Source organism: Aquarana catesbeiana, linkage group LG05 (genome assembly GCF_042186555.1).
Source record: "Aquarana catesbeiana isolate 2022-GZ linkage group LG05, ASM4218655v1, whole genome shotgun sequence".
Taxonomy (NCBI): domain Eukaryota; kingdom Metazoa; phylum Chordata; class Amphibia; order Anura; family Ranidae; genus Aquarana; species Aquarana catesbeiana.
This window is the reverse complement of record NC_133328.1, coordinates 371,378,556-371,397,057: the sequence shown is the minus strand read 5'-3', so window position 1 is coordinate 371,397,057 and position 18,502 is coordinate 371,378,556. Positions and strand designations below refer to the sequence as shown.

General features: G+C 42.2%; 1 protein-coding gene across 1 annotated transcript in view; it reads right to left on the bottom strand.

The window, feature by feature from the left end:
* Nucleotides 1-18,502, bottom strand: part of EXOC2 (exocyst complex component 2) — a 357,767-nt gene that overhangs the window by 271,432 nt on the left and 67,833 nt on the right. Inside the window, exon 5 of the mRNA XM_073630963.1 lies at nt 6,672-6,796. Within this exon, the coding sequence (XP_073487064.1) occupies nt 6,672-6,796 (125 nt within the window). The remainder of the gene's footprint in view (nt 1-6,671; nt 6,797-18,502) is intronic.

Here is an 18,502-nt window from a genome sequence, read left to right as displayed (position 1 = left end):
AGAATATATATAGATTATCATTGGGAATGCACTGTGTAAGTACACGGTGTTATGACGTTCACTTCACTTTGCAAAGTTTTGACCTTTAATTCCCTGCCCACAGAAACCTCCTTGCATTGTGTATGGCTACATAGTATTAAGAGTTACCCCCAAATATAAGATGTGAAATGCATGCACAAGTAGTGGCATTTTCAATGGGCGAGGTTTGCACTACCTGCAGAACGATGGGTCTATGGGTGGTGGATGAAATCTCCAAATTAAATTGGACAAATTGGTAAAATTATTACACAGTGAGTGTACATTTTAAGAAGGTTTAGCACAATATTGCCGAACCCCTTAAATAAACATTGCTGCTTCTACCTCAAATATTAGGATATATTCTTTGCTATATAGTACAGAATGGACAGAGTAGAAGGGGCTTGGGATATAATATATGTACATGGGTAGAGGGGTGCAACAAGGACCAGCAATGCACAGGCAGATATATGTCTACATTGGAGCTGTAATATACACGTGAAATAATATTAGATGATAATTGAGATCGAGATGTCAGGTTGTAGGGAGCTGTACAAAATTTGACTTAAATCAGTCTCTGTAGTAATGACCAATCACAGCGATCACATGTCCAGTGGTAAACAGTGGTTGTCTTCCATGATGCCATTGCTTACTACTGTGATCTCTGGGATTGGATTTTGGGACCCTCTATGCATCCAAGCTGTGAAAAAGCTTTACACATGTGGATTCTCTGGTAAACCTGCAAATAACACGCTATGTGGCTACATCACTCCTCCATTGTATCTATGGAGGGAGCCATGGTTGTCATCCTAGTCTGCTCTTCTGATATGGACTCCAAAACATGTCTGTATCTCTTCATCTCCATTAGATGGGAGGCAGGGCAATTGGTAGGTTACTGAAGATAGCCAGGAAAGAAGATAATTTTTTCTGCAGCTCACATAAAGCGTCAAGGACACTAAGTTTCTGACAAGATCAACAGTATTTTCTGTACTTGCTCAAATGATCTTAGCTTGACAAAAAAGAAGAAACTAAGTGCTGTAAGCCACAACAGATTGCATAGGAATCCTTTAACTGAGGTAAAAAAAAAACAAAAAAAAATAGGTCTCCAAGTTGCATTGCTATGTGCCAGGGCCTTGTATATCTCAGTAACAGACAGAAACAAGAATTCTTTGACAGGTAAAACATGTCACACACACACCGTATATCGTAAGTGTGTATGTGTATTGATTGTCTAGAATTCAGCTTAATATTTATTGAAAATGTAAAATAAATAATAAAATAAATAATGTAAATAAAACATGAGTGTGACTGGCAGATCTGAACAGATTCACAAGAGAAAATTTAATAAAATGCCAGTGAAGCAAATCTTTCATTCTGTGACTGCTAACATAACAGTCTCCTGTCAAAGCGATTCAAGGTGCAGTAGCAACACACTGTAACTACATGTCAATGTAAAACACATGAAAAGGTGGATGGAATTTATATAGAACATTTCATGGAAAACTAGTACAGAATAGATGTGCGATTTTGTCTTAAAGCAAAACTACACTGCATCTGAGCATACAACCCAAAAACACTATTCATTTGTAATATTCAAAGCAAACTCACCCATCCATCCATATCTCCAAGCTTTATTTTGCTGAGAAATCCCTTTGAAAAATACCCCCCAGCATTTCTGGCTAACTTGAACAACGGCAGATGATTCACGTAGCATTTATTTCCTAGAGTCCATCTGACCTTAGCTCAGGCATGCAGGCAGAAGGGTGTACTTAGCTGAGATAACCCCTCCTCCCCTCCCGAAGACTCCTGGGATGTATATGACACCATTGCCTAGGCCTAGAAACCAGGAAATAACTAAAGAAATGTACAAAAAAAAATGTAAAACCAGTAAATATGATATACTTTACTATTTACTAATACTAGCAGCATAAGGATTAAAAATAGTCAGTGCTGCTTGTCATTTAACCGCTTGCCGCTCACCCACAGTACATTTACTGTGGGTGGGCGGCAGCTCCACACTGAGCGACGTGCTGTTTAGGGATGAGCTCCGGCGTGTTCGCATGGCGCACGTGCCGAGCCCGCCAGGAAGTCGGCACGGCGCAGCGCTAATCACAAGCAGTGAGACATTTCCCGATGTGCGGCTGCAGAGATCGGGAAATGTCTCCCTGCCTGTGATTAGCGCTGCGCCGTGCCGACTTCCTGGCGGGCTCGGCACGTGCGCCATGCGAACACGCCGGAGCTCATCCTTAGTGCTGTTACGTCGCTCAGCACATGTGCACAATCCCATCACTGCTGTATCAGGGATACCATGTGATCGATATGACCAATCACAGCAATCACAAGATTACATGTAAGCAAAACTGTCATGAATGGCTTCCATTTATGACAACTTGCTTACTATGTGATGCTGTGATTGGCCCACAGCTATCACATGGTACCTGGCACCCTGTACCACTTGATTAACTGTAGCCAATCACAGCATCACAATAGTAAGGATGTTGTCATGAATAAAAGCCATTCATGATAGTTAAAACTATTGCTTATAACAGTGATCATCACGTTCAAAAGAAAGCTCTGTGTGAAAAAATTATATAGATTTAACCACTTACCAACCGGCCCATAGCCGAATGACGGCTGCAGGGCGGTTGGATAACTCTGAGTGGACGTACTATGACGTCCTCCCAGAATTCCCCTCTTGCGCGCCCCCTGGGGCGCGCACCCGAACACATCCGTGACCGCCGGGTCCAGGGGACCCGGCGCATCACGGATCCCGGTAAATGGCCGCTGATCGCGGCCGTTTACCATGTGATCGAGCCGTCAAATGACGGCGGGATCACATGTAAACAGACCGGCGTCATCTGATGACGCCGGTTCCTCTCCTCCCCTCCTGTGTACCGATCGGTACACTGTGAGCGGGGAGGGGGACGGATGGATGTCTGCAGCGCTGTGGGCTGTATGTGTAGTGCCCACAGCGCTGCGCAGAGACATCCATCCATCCATCCATCCATGCTCAGCCATCCCTCACTACTGCAATGCTGTGCAATACTCTGCATTACCCCCACAATACTCTGCAATACCCCCACAATACTCTGCAATACTCTGCAATACCCCCACAATACTCTGCAATACTCTGCAATGCCCCCACAATACTCTGCAATGCTGTGCAATACTCTGCAATACCCTCACAATACTCTGCAATGCTGTGCAATACTCTGCAATGCCCCCACAATACTCTGCAATGCTGTGCAATACTCTGCAATGCCCCCACAATACTCTGCAATGCTGTGCAATACTCTGCAATGCCCCCACAATACTCTGCAATGCTGTGCAATACTCTGCAATGCCCCCACAATACTCTGCAATGCTGTGCAATACTCTGCAATGCCCCCACAATACTCTGCAATGCCCCCCGCCATACTCTGCAATGCCCCCCGCCATACTCTGCAATGCCCCCCGCCATACTCTGCCATGCCCCCCGCCATACTCTGCCATGCCCCCCGCCATACTCTGCCATGCCCCCCCGCCATACTCTGCCATGCCCCCCGCCATACTCTGCCATGCCCCCCGCCATACTCTGCCATGCCCCCCGCCATACTCTGCCATGCCCCCCGCCATACTCTGCCATGCCCCCCGCCATACTCTGCCATGCCCCCGCCATACTCTGCCATGCCCCCGCCATACTCTGCCATGCCCCCGCCATACCCCGCCATACCCCGCCATACCCCGCCATACCCCGCCATACTCCGCAATACTCCGCAATACCCCGCCATACCCTGCCATGCTGAGCCATGCTCAGCTGTACTCGCCCTCTGTATGTGGCCAGGCTGTGGAAGTCTCACACATGTGGTATCACCGTACTCAGGAGGAGTAGGAGAATCTATTTTGGGGTGTCATTTTTGGCATGTACATGTTATGTGGTAGAAATATTGTATAAATGGACAACTTTGTGTTAAATAAAAAAAAAAAAAGCGTTTTAACCACTTCCCGCCCGCCGGCCGTCATACAACGTCCTTGACTTTGTGCGGAGATATCTGAATGATGGTTGCAGCTACAGGCATCATTCAGATATCAGCTTTTTCAGCCGGCGATTCCCTACACCATGAGAACGATCATAGCAGCTGTTCCACTGCTTGATCGTTCTTACGGGAGGCGAGAGGGGACGTCCCCCCTTCCCGCCGCCTTGCGGTGCTTCTACCGACTCACCGCTACGATCGAAACCAGGATCTTTTTTTTTTTTTTTTTTTAATTTCAGGCTTCCCAGCCTAGAGGTGAGATGTGGAGTCTTATTGACCCCATATATCACTGTAAAGAGGACCTGTCATGCCATATTCCTATTACAAGGATGTTTATATTCCTTGTAATAGAAATAAAAGTGGTCAAAAATTTTTTTTTTTTGGAAAAAAGCATCAAACTAAAATAAATAAAGTAAAATGAACAATAAAAAAAAAAAAAAAATTTTTAAAGCGCCCCTGTCCCTGTGTGCTCGCATGCAGAAGCGAACGCATACGTAAGTCCCGCCCACATATGAAAACGGTGTTCAAACCACACATGTGAGGTATCGCTGCGATCGGTAGAGCGAGAGCAATAATTTTGGCCCTAGACCTCCTCTGTAACTCAAAACATGTAACCAGTAAAAAATTTTAAAGCGTCGCCTATGGGGATTTTTGAGTAGCAAAGTTTGGCGCCATTCCACAAGCGCGTGCAATTTTGAAGGGTGACATGTTGGGTATCTATTTACTCGGCGTAACTTCATCTTTCACATTATGCAAAAACATTGGGCTAACGTTATTATTTTGGTTTTTGTAAAGCACAAAACAGTTTTTTTTCCAAACAAAACGCGTTAAAAAAATTGCTGCGCAAATACTGTGCGAGATAAAAAGTTGCAACGACCGCCATTGTATTCTCTAGGGTCTTTGCTAAAAAAACATATATAATGTTTTGGGGTTCTAAGTAATTTTCTAGCTAATAAATGATGATTTTTACATGTAGGAGAGAAATGTCAGAATTGGCCTGGGTGCTCCAGAACACCTGAAGGTGCTCCCCTGCATGTTGGGCCTCTGTATGTGGCCACACTGTGTAAAAGTCTCACACATGTGGTATCGCCATACTCAGGAGTAATAGCAGAATGTGTTTTGGGGTGTAATTTGTGGTATGCATATGCGGTCTGTGAGAAATACCCTGCTAATATGACAATTTTGTGGAAAAAAAAAAAGTAAAAAAAAACCTTGATTTTGCAAAGAATTGTGGGAAAAAATGACAACTTCAAAAAACTCACCATGCATCTTTCTAAATACCTTGGAATGTCTTCTTTCAAGGGGTCATTTGGGGGGTATTTGTACTTTTCTGGCATGTTAGGGTCTCAAGAACTTAGATAGGCCGTCAGTACTTCAGGTGTGATCAATTTTCAGATATTCGCACCATAGCTTTTGGACTCTATAACTTTCAAAAAGACCAAATAATATCCACCGATTTGGGTTATTTTTACCAAAGATATGTAGCGGTATAAATTTTGGCCAAAATATATGAAGAAAAATTACTAATTTGCAAAATATTATAACAGAAATGAAGAAAAATGTATTTTTTTACAGATTTTTCTGTCTTTTTTCTTTTACGGCGCAAAAAATAAAGAAACCAGCAGTGATTAAATACCACCAAAAGAAAGCTCTATTTGTGTGAAAAAAAAAGGACAAAAATTTCATAAAGATACAGTGTTGCATGACTGAGTAATTGTCATTCAAAATGTGAGAGCACCAAAAGCTGAAAATTGGTCTGGTTAGGAAGGGGGTTTAAGTGCCCAGTTGTCAAGTGGTTAATTTGGGTACAGTGTTGCATGACTGCACAATCTCAAGTTAAAGTAGCACAGTGCGAATGGCAAAAAATGCCCTGGTCATGAAGGGAGTAAAGCCTTCCAGAGGTCAAGTGGTTAAAAACTGAGCCCAATTAGCTAGATGTTTATTTTGCAACTTCTCCCCTCTGGTGGCAAGACTTGGCTCTGCAACTGTTTAAAATGCAACTTTAAGGGAGCGCACATGCTTAAAGTGACACTAAACAATATCATTATTCTCCAAAAATAATCCATACACATCCACTACTTAATGGCCCTGTAATCTATTTTTCATGAAATTATTTCTATTTCGTACTGCGTTTTTCTGCCTCCTTGTAACGTCATCTGTGAGCTCCTGAACCTCTCCTTTTCCTCCTTAGGCTCGGTTCACACTGGTGCAATGCCAGACATCGCATGTGATTCGCACCGCACATCACATGCGATGTCTGTGGTTCCCGCATCGCACCAGTGTGAATCGAGACTTACTTATATGTGTTTGAAACGAGCACGTGCATGTTAGTACACATCCTATAGTTCATAGTCCCTCATCCATTTCAGGGTTGAGAAAGAGAGGGTGGCTACACTCTTGCTCACAATAGGACCACAATTTCAGACAATGCATTGCTGTGGCAGTAAACTTAAGAAACGACTTGTACATCGGTTGTGGCTTATTAGATATGTGCCTAAGCCCTCACGATAAAAGGAATTATGGGGGATTTCTATTGAGGCAGTTTGTGCTGATGAAATCTGAAACAAAGAAATGATTGCACATTGATTCTGGCGTGTCCAGAACAAATTATTGGTTCCACAAGAGATAACAGAACAGTCTTACCTGCCAGTGCATCTTGGGCCTCAAAGAATGTGCTAAGACCTCCTTTCACATAGGCAACATTCCCCTCATTCTTCTTGCTTGCTTGCTTTCGTAGGTTGTTGGCTGCGATTTTCAGCTGTTCAAAACTGAATACATATATACATATATAAGTTTTCATTAAAAAAATTACAACATATGTCACTACAACATATACAGAACTGATCATATTTAAATGCCTGTAATAGGGTATACAGTGAATCTGGAAAGTATTCACAGCGCTTCACTTTTTCCACATTTTACAGCCCCTTTCCAAAATGGGTTTAAATTCATTATTTTCCTCAAAATTCTACAAACTATACCCCATAATGTGAAAGAAGTTTGTTTGAAATCTTTGCAAATTTATTAAAAATAAAAAATGAACAAAAATTATATGTACATAGTCACTGCCTTTGCTCAATATGTTGTTGAAGCACCTTTGGCACCAATTACAGCCTCAAGTCCTTTAGAGTATGATGCTACTAGCTTGGCACACCTATTTTTGGGCAGCTTCTCCCATTCTTCTTTGCAGGACCTCTCAAGCTCCATCAGGTTGGATGGGGAGCTTCGGTGCACAGCCATTTTCAGATCTCTCCAGAGATGTTCAATTCTGGGCTTTGGCTGGGCCACTCGAGGACATTCACAGAGTTGTCCCATAGCCACAGCCTTTGCCATGACACTTAAAATGAGCTCAGGTGCATCCTGTTTCCACTGATCATCCTTGAGATGTTTCTACAACTTGATTAGAGTCCACCTGTGGTAAATTCAGTTGATTGGACATGATTTGGAAAGGTACACACCTGTCTATAAGGTTCCACAGTTAACCGTGCATGTCAGAGCATAAAAAAGGCCAGGAAGTCCAAGGAATTGTCTATAGACCTCCGAGACAGGATTGTATCAAGGCATAGATCTGGGGAAGGGTACAGAAAAATTTCTGCAGCATTAAAGGTTCCAATGAGCACAGTGGCCTCCATCATCCAGAAATGGAAGAAGTTTAGAACCACCAGGACTTCCTAGAGAGGGCCCCCTGGCCAAACTGAGTGATCGGGGGAGAAGGGCCTTAGTCAGGGAAGTGACCAAGAAACCAATGGTCACTCTGACATAGCGCCAGCAATTCTCTATTGAGAGAGGAGAACCTTCAAGAACAACCATCTCCACAGCAGTCCACCAATCAGGCCTGTATGGTAGAGTGGCCAGACAGAAGCCACTCCTCAGTAAAAGCCACATGATAGCCCACCTGGAGTTTGCCAAAAGGCACCCGGACTCTCAGACCATGAGAAACAAAATTCTCTGGTCTGATGAAACAAAGATTGAACTCTTTGGCCTGAATGGCAAGTGGTATGTCTGGAGGAAACCAGGGACTGCTCATCACCTGGCCAATACATACCTACAGTGAAGCATGGTGGTGCCAGCATCATGCTGTGGGAATGTTTTCCAGTGGCAGGAACTGGGAGACTATTCAGCATCGACGGAAAGATGAATGCAGCAATGTACAGAGACATCCTTGATGACCCTAAGCACACAGTCAAGATAACAAAGGAGTGGCTACAGGACAACTCTGTGAAGGGCCAAAAGATTGTTGAAACTTATCACACCTATATGAGCAAATTGGACAAGCCATTCCAAAATCATGGATATTAATGGTCCCTTCTCCTTTTTTCTGGGAAGGCTTTCCACAAGATTTTATAGTGTGTGTGGAATTGTATATCCAATCAGCCAAAAAAAATTTGCAAGGTCAGGTGTCAGCATTCAAACTGATCCCAAAGGTGATTAGTAGGGTTGAGATCAGGATTCTGCGCAGGCCCTTTGGTTCGATGAATTTGTTGTAAAGGAACCCCTTTTTTATGGATGTGGGTTTGTGCACAGGAGCACAGCAATGCTGAAAAAAGGGTCATTTCTCAAACTTCGGCCACAAGGGAAAGAGGTAGATGAATGTATAAAACATCTTTGTATGCTGTAGCATTAACAGTACCATTCACTGCAAACATCTGAATCTTAATTTGGAGGGCAGTCCACATATCGTTGGCCAAATAGTTCAAGAAAATGTAAATCCTAGTAGGGAAACTATACATACAGATCCCTAAGAAAAGGTTGCACAGATACATTTACAATATCTGGAGCTCCAGGGTAATTTAAAGTGATTGTAAAGGCAAATATATTTGTAATTAAAACAAAAAAGATGCTATACTTACCTGCCTTAGAGCGGTCTCTTGCCTCCTCTTCTGGAGCCCCCGCCAGTGCTGTGCCCATCCTCCTTTCCTATGGGGGCCCCCTTAGCAAGCAGCATGCTGAGGGGGCACCTGTGTGAGCATGCTTCTGAGCCAGGCTATGTGCGCCATCACAAGCTCTGACTGACAGCAGCAGCCTGCGTCTCCTGTGAGTCCAGAAAGAGAAACCAGTGGCAGTGCTGGCGGGACAGCGCTGGATTGTGAGAGGAGAAAGTTAAGTGTATGGGGGGGGGGGTGTTTTAACCTTAACCATTTCCCGCCCAAGGTATGTCATATGACGTCCTGGACTTTGAGTGAGGATAGCTGAATGATGCCTGCAGCTATAGGCAACATCCAGATATAATTTTTTCGGCCAGCGATTCCCTGCACCGTAAGAGCAATCATAGCGACAGTTGAGACACTTGATCATTCTTACAGACGGCTGGAGGGGACGCCCCCTCCGATGCTTTCCCTGCAATTGACGAGCCGGAGAACGAATCGGTCGCTGCCGGAAGTCGAGCATAGAGATTTCTGGTGACCAGATGGTCCACAGTCAACCCTATGACCCTCGGAGGCCCGGGCGCGACGTTATGAAATTACCCCCAGGTTGGCGGAAGTAAACAATGCCAGGGACGCGGCTAGAAAGGTCTTTCCAGCCTGAAGGAGAGATGTGGGGTCTTATAGACCCCCCAACTCTCCATAAAGAGGACCTGTCACACACTATTCCTATTACAAGGGATGTTACATACTTGTAATAGGAACAGAAGCGAATGCATATGCATGCTCGCGACCACATATGTAAACCGTGTTCAAATCACACATGTGAGGTATTGCTGCGTGCCTTAGAGCAAGAGCAACAATTCGAGCCCAAGACCTCCTCTGTAACTCTAAACAGGTAACCTGTAAAAATATTTAAAGCGTCGCCTATTGAGATTTTTAAGTACCAAAGTTTGGCGCCATTCCACGAGTGTGTGCAATTTTAAAAAGTTCAGTATCTATTTACTTAGTGTAACATTATCTTTCACGTTATACAAAAAAATTGGGCTAACTTTACTGTATTTTTGTTTTTTTTTAATTCATGAAACTTTTTTTTTTTTGTTTTTTGTTTTCTTTTAAAGTGTTTGAAAAAAAATCGCTGCACAAATTCTGTGTGACATAAAAAGCTGCAACAACCGCCAATCCATTCCCTAGGGTCTCTGCTAAAAAAAAAAACATATATAATGTTTGGGGGTTCTGAGTAATTTCCTAGAAAAAAATGATGACTTTTACATATAGGAGAGGAGTGCCAGAATTGGCTCGGGTGGGAAGTGGTTAATGCATACATTTTTTTTTTTTTTACTTTAGAACCATTGTTAACTGATTGTGTAGGATAACGATAAATGCAGTCCATGACTAAGTGTTTTAAATCAATTTTTTTTTGCACAGAAATGTCATTTTTTTTCCCTTCACTAAGATAGATAAAACAGGTAAAGAGGCACTAGTTTTTGTATTTTTTCTTAATTAAAAAAAAAAAAATGAATGGCAGCTTTTATTTATTAATGCATGTAAAAACCTTTATCCCAAAGAAAAAAAACTGTTGCTATAACTGCTTGTGTAACTGCTGGAGTTTGGCTTAAATCTGCTAGAACATCTAACATGCCACTCCCCCTAGATGGACAATGCTGCTGTTCAAAAGGTGCCCCTGTGCTCATTCATCCAAAGTTTAGGCAGGATGATGTTATACTGGCCAGAACACTAAGTGAAAACAAGAGGGGGGGGGGCCTAAAAAAGAAAACTAATGTAGCCACCACATCTAAGGAATGGTAAGCTGCAATATATAGTACACACAAGTATATGAGTGTCATTGACTTGTATCAATGATTTTGCAGAATTCAGTACAATGTAGGACACTGAACTATTGCACTGTAATGTAGAAGGTGCAGAGGTTCATCAATTGTTCCAGAAAATGCATCACAACCTTAAAGCCAGGAAAGCAGATTTTAGGTTGTGAAGTAGGACATTTCCTAAAAGGAAAAAACATGCTGCAAGCAAACCAAAACATGAGTGCCCAAGAATACCTTCAGGTTCAACCTCCCCCAGGTTAAGTTCAGGGCATGAGAGTGAAAAGGTGATATGCACAGCTGTAAAACAGATGGCAGGAGTAAAATACATTGCATGTGCTTCAATTATAAACACCAGTTATTTATAACAACTCCATATGCTGAATGAGCTATTCTGGGGTTTCTTGACCTAATACATCTTTCATCATCGTACTAGTAGAATATGTTTGTTTACTTTATTTTGTAATATTTTTTTAAAAGTAAAAAAAAAAAAAAAGACACGTGTAGTCAGGTTTGTTAAAAAAACCATCATTATTACCATGAAAAGAAATGTAATGTAAAGAATTAAAAAAGATTAAATAAAACCATATAAAGTAATACCTTGGATTATGAGCATAATTTATTCCAGAAGAATGTTTGTAATCCAAAGCCCTCATATATCCAAACAAGTTTCCCCATAGGAAATAATGGAAACTCAGATAATCCGTTCCACAGCCACTGCTTGTCTATGCAGTACCACATGTGGCCAGAGGTGCGGGGGCGCCAGAGACACTCAGACACTCGGGAACGGAGTGTCTCTGAGCGTCACCGGCACCCCCGCACGTCTGGCGAAATGCGGTACTGCACACCCCAGGGGCTTGAATCCTGCTCGACTTGCGAGACAACTCTCGCAAAGAGAGTCAAGATTTTTTTTTAAAAAAGGTTCGTATTGCAAAAATCTTGTAAACCTTGTTACTCGCAATACGAGGTTCCACTGTATTATGCTAAGGTTTTCGAGAATCGGCATGTTCATAGCCTACTTGTTTCTATTAATGTGTGATTATTAATGAATTTGCAACCATTATGAAGTCTGTAAAAGTTTGGGCCCATTTTTTGACATGGTATAATGCACACTGCATTATTACAGTTTCATGTAAACTACTACTGGTAAACTGATGTTTAGGAGCATTTTTTTCAGCTGCCCCTGAACTCTCCTCTATGTTATCTTCACAGTACATTTACACGGGGCCCTTTATAGTCATTTCTAGGCAGTTGAGTTTAGAAGAATTTTTTGGAAAGCAAAAAAATGCGTTCAGGACGGACGTTCAGAGTAATTTGAAATGCCAAAAGCCTGTAACACCTTGTAAACACAGTAACTGGCTTTTAGCTGCATTTTGTTAACAGCTGTTTTTAATTTGACTACTTGAAAAAAATAAAATAAAAAAAAAAAAAAAAAAAAAAAAACGCTTCTACATGCAAACGCGGCTAAACGAGGCATGTAAACACGGCAAAACGGACGCTTTTAAAAACGTTGTTTACTATCTGTCAAGTTAATTCGTTCAGGAGAGGTTGTAAAACATCCCATGTACATGAAGCCTAGCCCTGAATTTAGAGAGATTTCCACCCCCACCCCCATTTTTTCCTGTTCTGTCCCAAATGGAACAAGTACATGGAGTATTTTTTACTATGGGACAATGTATGGTAAACGTTCCGCGCTACCCCCAACTGTGATAAACCAATGTGAAATTTAAATTAGTGAAAATCTATTTTAAAAGTGCATAAAAAAACACACACAAAATCGCAAATATATGAAACATAAATAATCCTGAGTGCTGCAACTAAAAAACCTTGAACATGAGGTTTTATACAATATAAAGAAAAAAAGTTCAGTGCACTACTCAAATAATAATGTGAATATGAAAAAATGATGGTATCATAAACTGGAGGTGTGATTCCTCTTTAAATCTTCAGTAAATCTTCTATGGATCTTCTAAGACAGTGCAGAAATAGGAAAAGGGGGCTGCTTACCAGATTTGATGGATCCCCAACGCAGAGATCATACGAGCCTGAACAAACTCCTCTCGGGGTCAGGAACAGCTGGTCTTTGAGTAGAGACAGACTTCCCTCCACGCCTGGTAGTTGAAATTTCAGAGGCGGCAATCAGGAACACTCTCCTCCATTAGCTGCTCTAGCAAGACCACTCGTAGCAGGAAATAGTATATTTTAAAAGAAAAAGAGGCGCTTCATTGTGCAGTAGTTTAAAATGCTTTAATCCATGAATGGACAACTGACATCAAAGCATTGGCAGGGTAAAACACCGTAGCAATTAAAAAACACAGCCAATGCCAAAGCCGATCAGCCGAGAGTGTGGTGACGTCAGGTCCTCTGGCTCCACCCAACGTACGTTTCTCCTAAACAGGCATCGACTGGGAGAGGAGGCCAGTCGATACCTGTTTAGGAGAAACGTACGTTGGGTGGAGCCAGAGGACCTGACGTCACCACACTCTCAGTTGATCGGCTTCGGCATCGGCTGTGTTTTTTAATTGCTACGGTGTTTTACCCTGCCAATGCTTTGATGTCAGTTGTCCATTCATGTACACGGTACGTTTTACAACCTCTCCTGAACGAATTAACTTGACAGATAGTAAACAACGTTTTTAACCACTTTAAGACCAGCCTCGTTTTGGATTTTAGGTGTTTACATGTTTAAAACAGGTTTTTCTGCTAGAAAATTACTTAGAACCCCCAAACATTATATATGGTTTTTCTTCAAACACCCTAGAGAATACAATGGCGGTCATTGCAATACTTTTTTTTGCACCGTATTTGCGCAGCGGTCTTATAAGCGCACTTTTTTTGGAAAAAATTCACTTTTTTGAATAAAAAAATAAAACAACAGTAAAGTTATCCCAATTTTTTTTTATATTGTGAAATATAATGTTACGCCGAGTAAATTGATACCCAACATGTCATGCTTGAAAATTGCGCCCGCTCGTGGAATGGCGTCAAACTTTTACCCTCAAAAATCTCCATAGGCGACGTTTAAAAAATTCTACAGGTTGCATATTTTGCGCTACAGAGGAGGTCTAGGGCTAGAATTATTGCTCTCGCTCTACCGGTCGCGGCGATACCTCACATGTGTGGTTTGACCACCGTTTTCATATGCGGGCGCTACTCGCGTATGCGTTCGCTTCTGCGCGCTTTTATTTCTATTACAAGGAATATAAACATCCCTTGTAATAGAAAAAAGCATGGCAGGACCTCTTAAATATGAGATCTGGGGTCAAAAAGACCTCAGATCTCATATTTACACTAAAATGCAATAAAAAAAAAAAAGTCATTTAGAAAAATGACATTTGAAAAAATATGCCTTTAAGAGGCGTGGACGGAAGTGACGTTTTGACGTCGCTTCCGCCCAGCAGTGTCATGGAGACGAGTGAGCGCCATCTTGGCCTCACTCGTCTCTATACACACCACGGCAGAGGACGCGATCGCCTCCGCCGCTACCGACGGCTCCGGTAAGCGGCGGAGGGCACCGGATCGCGGCGGGAGGGGGGGGGCCCTCTCCCGCCACCGATAAAAGTGATCTCGCGGCGAATCCGCCACAGGGACCACTTTTATCTGAAAGCCGGCCGCCGCACGAAAACGGGGATACCGGGGTTATGGCAGCTAGCTGCTGCCATAACAACGATATCCCCCGTTCAAACTTAGGACGTACATAGTCATGCGGCGGTCGGGAAGTGGTTAAAAGCGTGCGTTTTGCCGTGTTTACATGCCTCGTTTAGCCGCGTTTGCATGTAGAAGCGTTTTTTTTTTTTTTTTATTTTATTTTTTTCAAGTAGTCAAATTAAAAACGGCTGTTAACAAAACGCAGCTAAAAGCCAGTTACTGTGTTTACAAGGTGTTACAGGCTTTTGGAATTTCAAATTACTCTGAACGTCCGTCCTGAACGCATTTTGCTTTCCAAAAAATTCTTCTAAACTCAACTGCCTAGAAATGACTATAAAGGGCCCTGTGTAAATGTACTGTGAAGATAACATAGAGGAGATTTCAGGGGCAGCTGAAAAAAATGCTCCTAAACATCAGTTTACCAGTAGTAGTTTACATGAAACTGTAATAATGCAGTGTGCATTATACCATGTCAAAAAATGGGCCCAAACTGTTACAGACTTCATAATGGTTGCAAATTCATCAATAATGACACATTAATAGAAACAAGTAGGCCATGAACATGCCGATTCTAGAAAACCTTAGCATCATGATACAGTGGAACCTCGGATTGCGAGTAACAAGGTTTATGAGCTTTTCGCAATACGAACCTTTTTAAAAAAAAAAATCTTGGCTTTCTTTGCGAGATTCAGGATTCAAGCCTCTGGGGTGTGCAGTACCGCATTTCACTAGACGTGCAGGGGCGCCGGAGACACTCCGTTCCCGAGTGTCTGTCTCCGGCGCCCCCGCACCTCTGGCCACATGCGGTACTGCATAGACAAGCAGTGGCTGTGAAACGGATTATCTGAGTTTCCATTATTTCCTATGGGGAAACTTGTTTGGATATATGGGGGCTTTGGATTACAAACATTCTTCTGGAATAAATTATGCTCGTAATCCAAGGTATTACTGTATATGGTTTTATTTCATCTTTTTTAATTCTTTACAATACATTTCTTTCATGGTAATAATGATGGTTTTTAGTCGATGCCTGTTTAGGAGAAACGTACGTTGGGTGGAGCCAGAGGACCTGACGTCACCACACTCTCGGCTGATCGGCTTCGGCTGTGTTTTTTAATTGCTACAGTGTTTTACCGTGCCAATGCTTTGATGTCAGTTGTCCATTCATGGATTAAAGCATTTTAAACTACTGCACAATGAAGCGCCTCTTTTTCTTTTAAAATATACTATTTCCTGCTACGAGTGGTCTTGCTAGAGCAGCTAATGGAGGAGAGTGTTCCTGATTGCCGCCTCTGAAATTTCAACTACCAGGCGTGGAGGCAAGTCTGTCTCTACTCAAAGACCAGCTGTTCCTGACCCCGAGAGGAGTTTGTTCAGGCTCGTATGATCTCTGTGGTGGGGATCCATCAAATCTGGTAAGCAGCCCCCTTTTCCTATTTCTGCATTGTCTTAGAAGATCCATAGAAGATTTACTGAAGATTTAAAGAGGAATCACACCTCCGGTTTATGATACCATCATTTTCCATATGAACTATAATTTTTTCATTTCTTTATATTCACATTATTATTTGAGTAGCGCACTGAACTTTTTTCTTTATATGGAGCATTTTGTGCCATGTTACCACAGTATGTGATTTCTAAGCCTAACTATGAGGTTGGACTGGGAACCAAGCACCCCACATGTCACACTATCCACCTACCACTCCACAGTCACCCGACAACAAAGGTAGGAAGGCGACAGGCACTTCATAACAGCCACTTGTCTCAGCTTGGAGCACTTACCTGCAAAAAGCAGTACCAAAAAGAATGCAGAGGTAGAGGGGCATGACAGCATCCCATCCTGCTGCATTCCACTTGCCACCACTTGTTTTGGCTAAGGAAGTACCTAACAACATAGGACAAAGTTAATATATGTCCTATGCCCCAATAGGGACAAAACAGTGGAAGAGGCTTTCTATGGGGGCACTCACCAGGGGGGAGGAGCCAGGAGTGCCGGTGGGGGACCAGAAGAGAGGAGGTTCGGGGCAGGCAAGTATAAAACGATTACAGAAAAAAAAAAAAATGTACAATCACTTTAAACCCTAAACCAAAAATGTAATATATTGCAGCTTACCAGTCATTAGATGTGGTTGCTGCATTTGTTTTTTCAAATTCCTTCTATGGCCATTCTGCTTGACAAAAGTCGATCTGCAGGAACGTCAGAAAGTTGCAACCGCTGATGAGTGTATTCTGACAGCAGAGGAGTGTATTCTGACAGCAGAGGAGTGTATTCTGACAGCAGAGGAGTCCCACTGTCACAGTACAATGGCACAGCAGGGTGGATTCTTCCATCCACCTTGCTTGTATTGATGGAGGAATACATTTATTTTGTTTGGCCTGCAGGCTGAATGAAAAAAAAAAAAAAAAAAAAGGATGACTAATCTATGGGCAGCCTAATGGATTGTGTGAGCTCCTTTAGTCTGCATTTGAGATCAGTTTGAAACACTTCTGTGATCTTTCAGGGTTTATTTACAGGTACATTTCATCCCCAGTTCCTTCTGACTTGCATTTGTGCTACATCAACGCTCTACAAGCTATATTGACTTCTGCCAATGAAAGAAAAACAGTTCTGGTACGAACAAGCCAGACAATAGACCCCAGGTCACATTTTAATGCAAGAAGGCCATGCTGAGAAAAACAAGGCCTCTTCAAAGTAGCGGTTGATCATGACTGAGGTGGCGACATTAGAGAAAGCACTGCGTTCTATGTGGAGTGTGAATCCAACAGTGTGTGAGCTGGAGTGGGATACAAACAAAAAGACTTCTCATGCAGCTCACATAACAGTATCAAAATCTTTCTCCAGAAAAACAAACAATCTCTAAAACAATGTTCCATTTCTGCCTGGGTGTCTATAGACTATTTACTCCTGGGCATTGTGCTTGGGCCATCCATAGATTATGCAATTTTCTTTCTTTCAACCATGGTTGAATAAAAAAACATTGCTCAATTCCTCCCATCACAGTCAGTGTTGATGTGGGAATCTCTCTCCCTGTGCTATTGTATTCTGACAGTGGGTCATTTCCCAGCTATCAGAATACAATGATCAATGCTGGCAGCTATGGCCGCCAGCACTGATTGTACAAAAAAAAACAAAAAAAACCTGACAGGCTGGGTGAACAGAAATCATCAATAGAGGTACTTCAGTACAACCAGCTTGCTCATAGATGGATCAAAACTCGTCTGGTCCCTGCTGAAACAGCCAAATTTCGATCCATCTATGGCCGGCTTTACACTTACTTTCACACAGAATGAAGGTAAAATCAGGAGTCTGTCACAAGCACTTTAGTTTGAGTCTAGACAGTGAATGAAGCTATTCTTAAGGAAAAGAAATGGTGTTTGCCAAAAATTATTATACCGTACTCAGTTTAGCACATGTATAGTTCAAAAGTAAACTGTGAACATTGAGCCTCATTCTGCACTCATGGTGTGGTCCAATTACAAGCTCAGCCAACAGTTTCTCTGCTTTTAGAAAGAGACATTAAAAAGGATCAAACACTAAAATAAAAGATGTCCATGCAAACTTGGATTCCACTTTTCATCCCTCCTAGACTGCTTTAAAGTCTGAACAGTGTAAAGAGAATAACGCTAATCCAAAGCCGATTGTAAACGATCACTTGTAAAATAACCCATTCAGTTTAAAACAAAAATGAAATGAAAAACATTTGTTTGTATTGATATAAAAATAAAAAATAAACATTATAAACACCCTTTTTCCATTTTTTATACAAGATCACATTCCCTATGTTCTCAGATGCATAAGAGCAGGGGGAGGAGAAGCAACAGCACACTGACCTTCCCAGTGAAAGGCTGTGCAGCGGGTTGTGTCAGGACAAGTCTGATCATTGGAGGAGAGTACACTGAGTTCCCAGCATAGCTAGAGAACTAACCATGTTTTCTCCTGCTTAGTGTGGTCAGTTTTAATAGGAAAGCAAGGGGACTAGTAGAAACATCAATGATTTCACATAAAGGAAGCAACGCAACAGAATAGGATACTTTCTCAAACAAGTACATGTACAGCAGGCACATATCAGGAATATGAAGTGTTGTGGTAACAAACACTTTAAATATGGTGCGTTACATAGCTCAGGTGTAGACAGGTTTT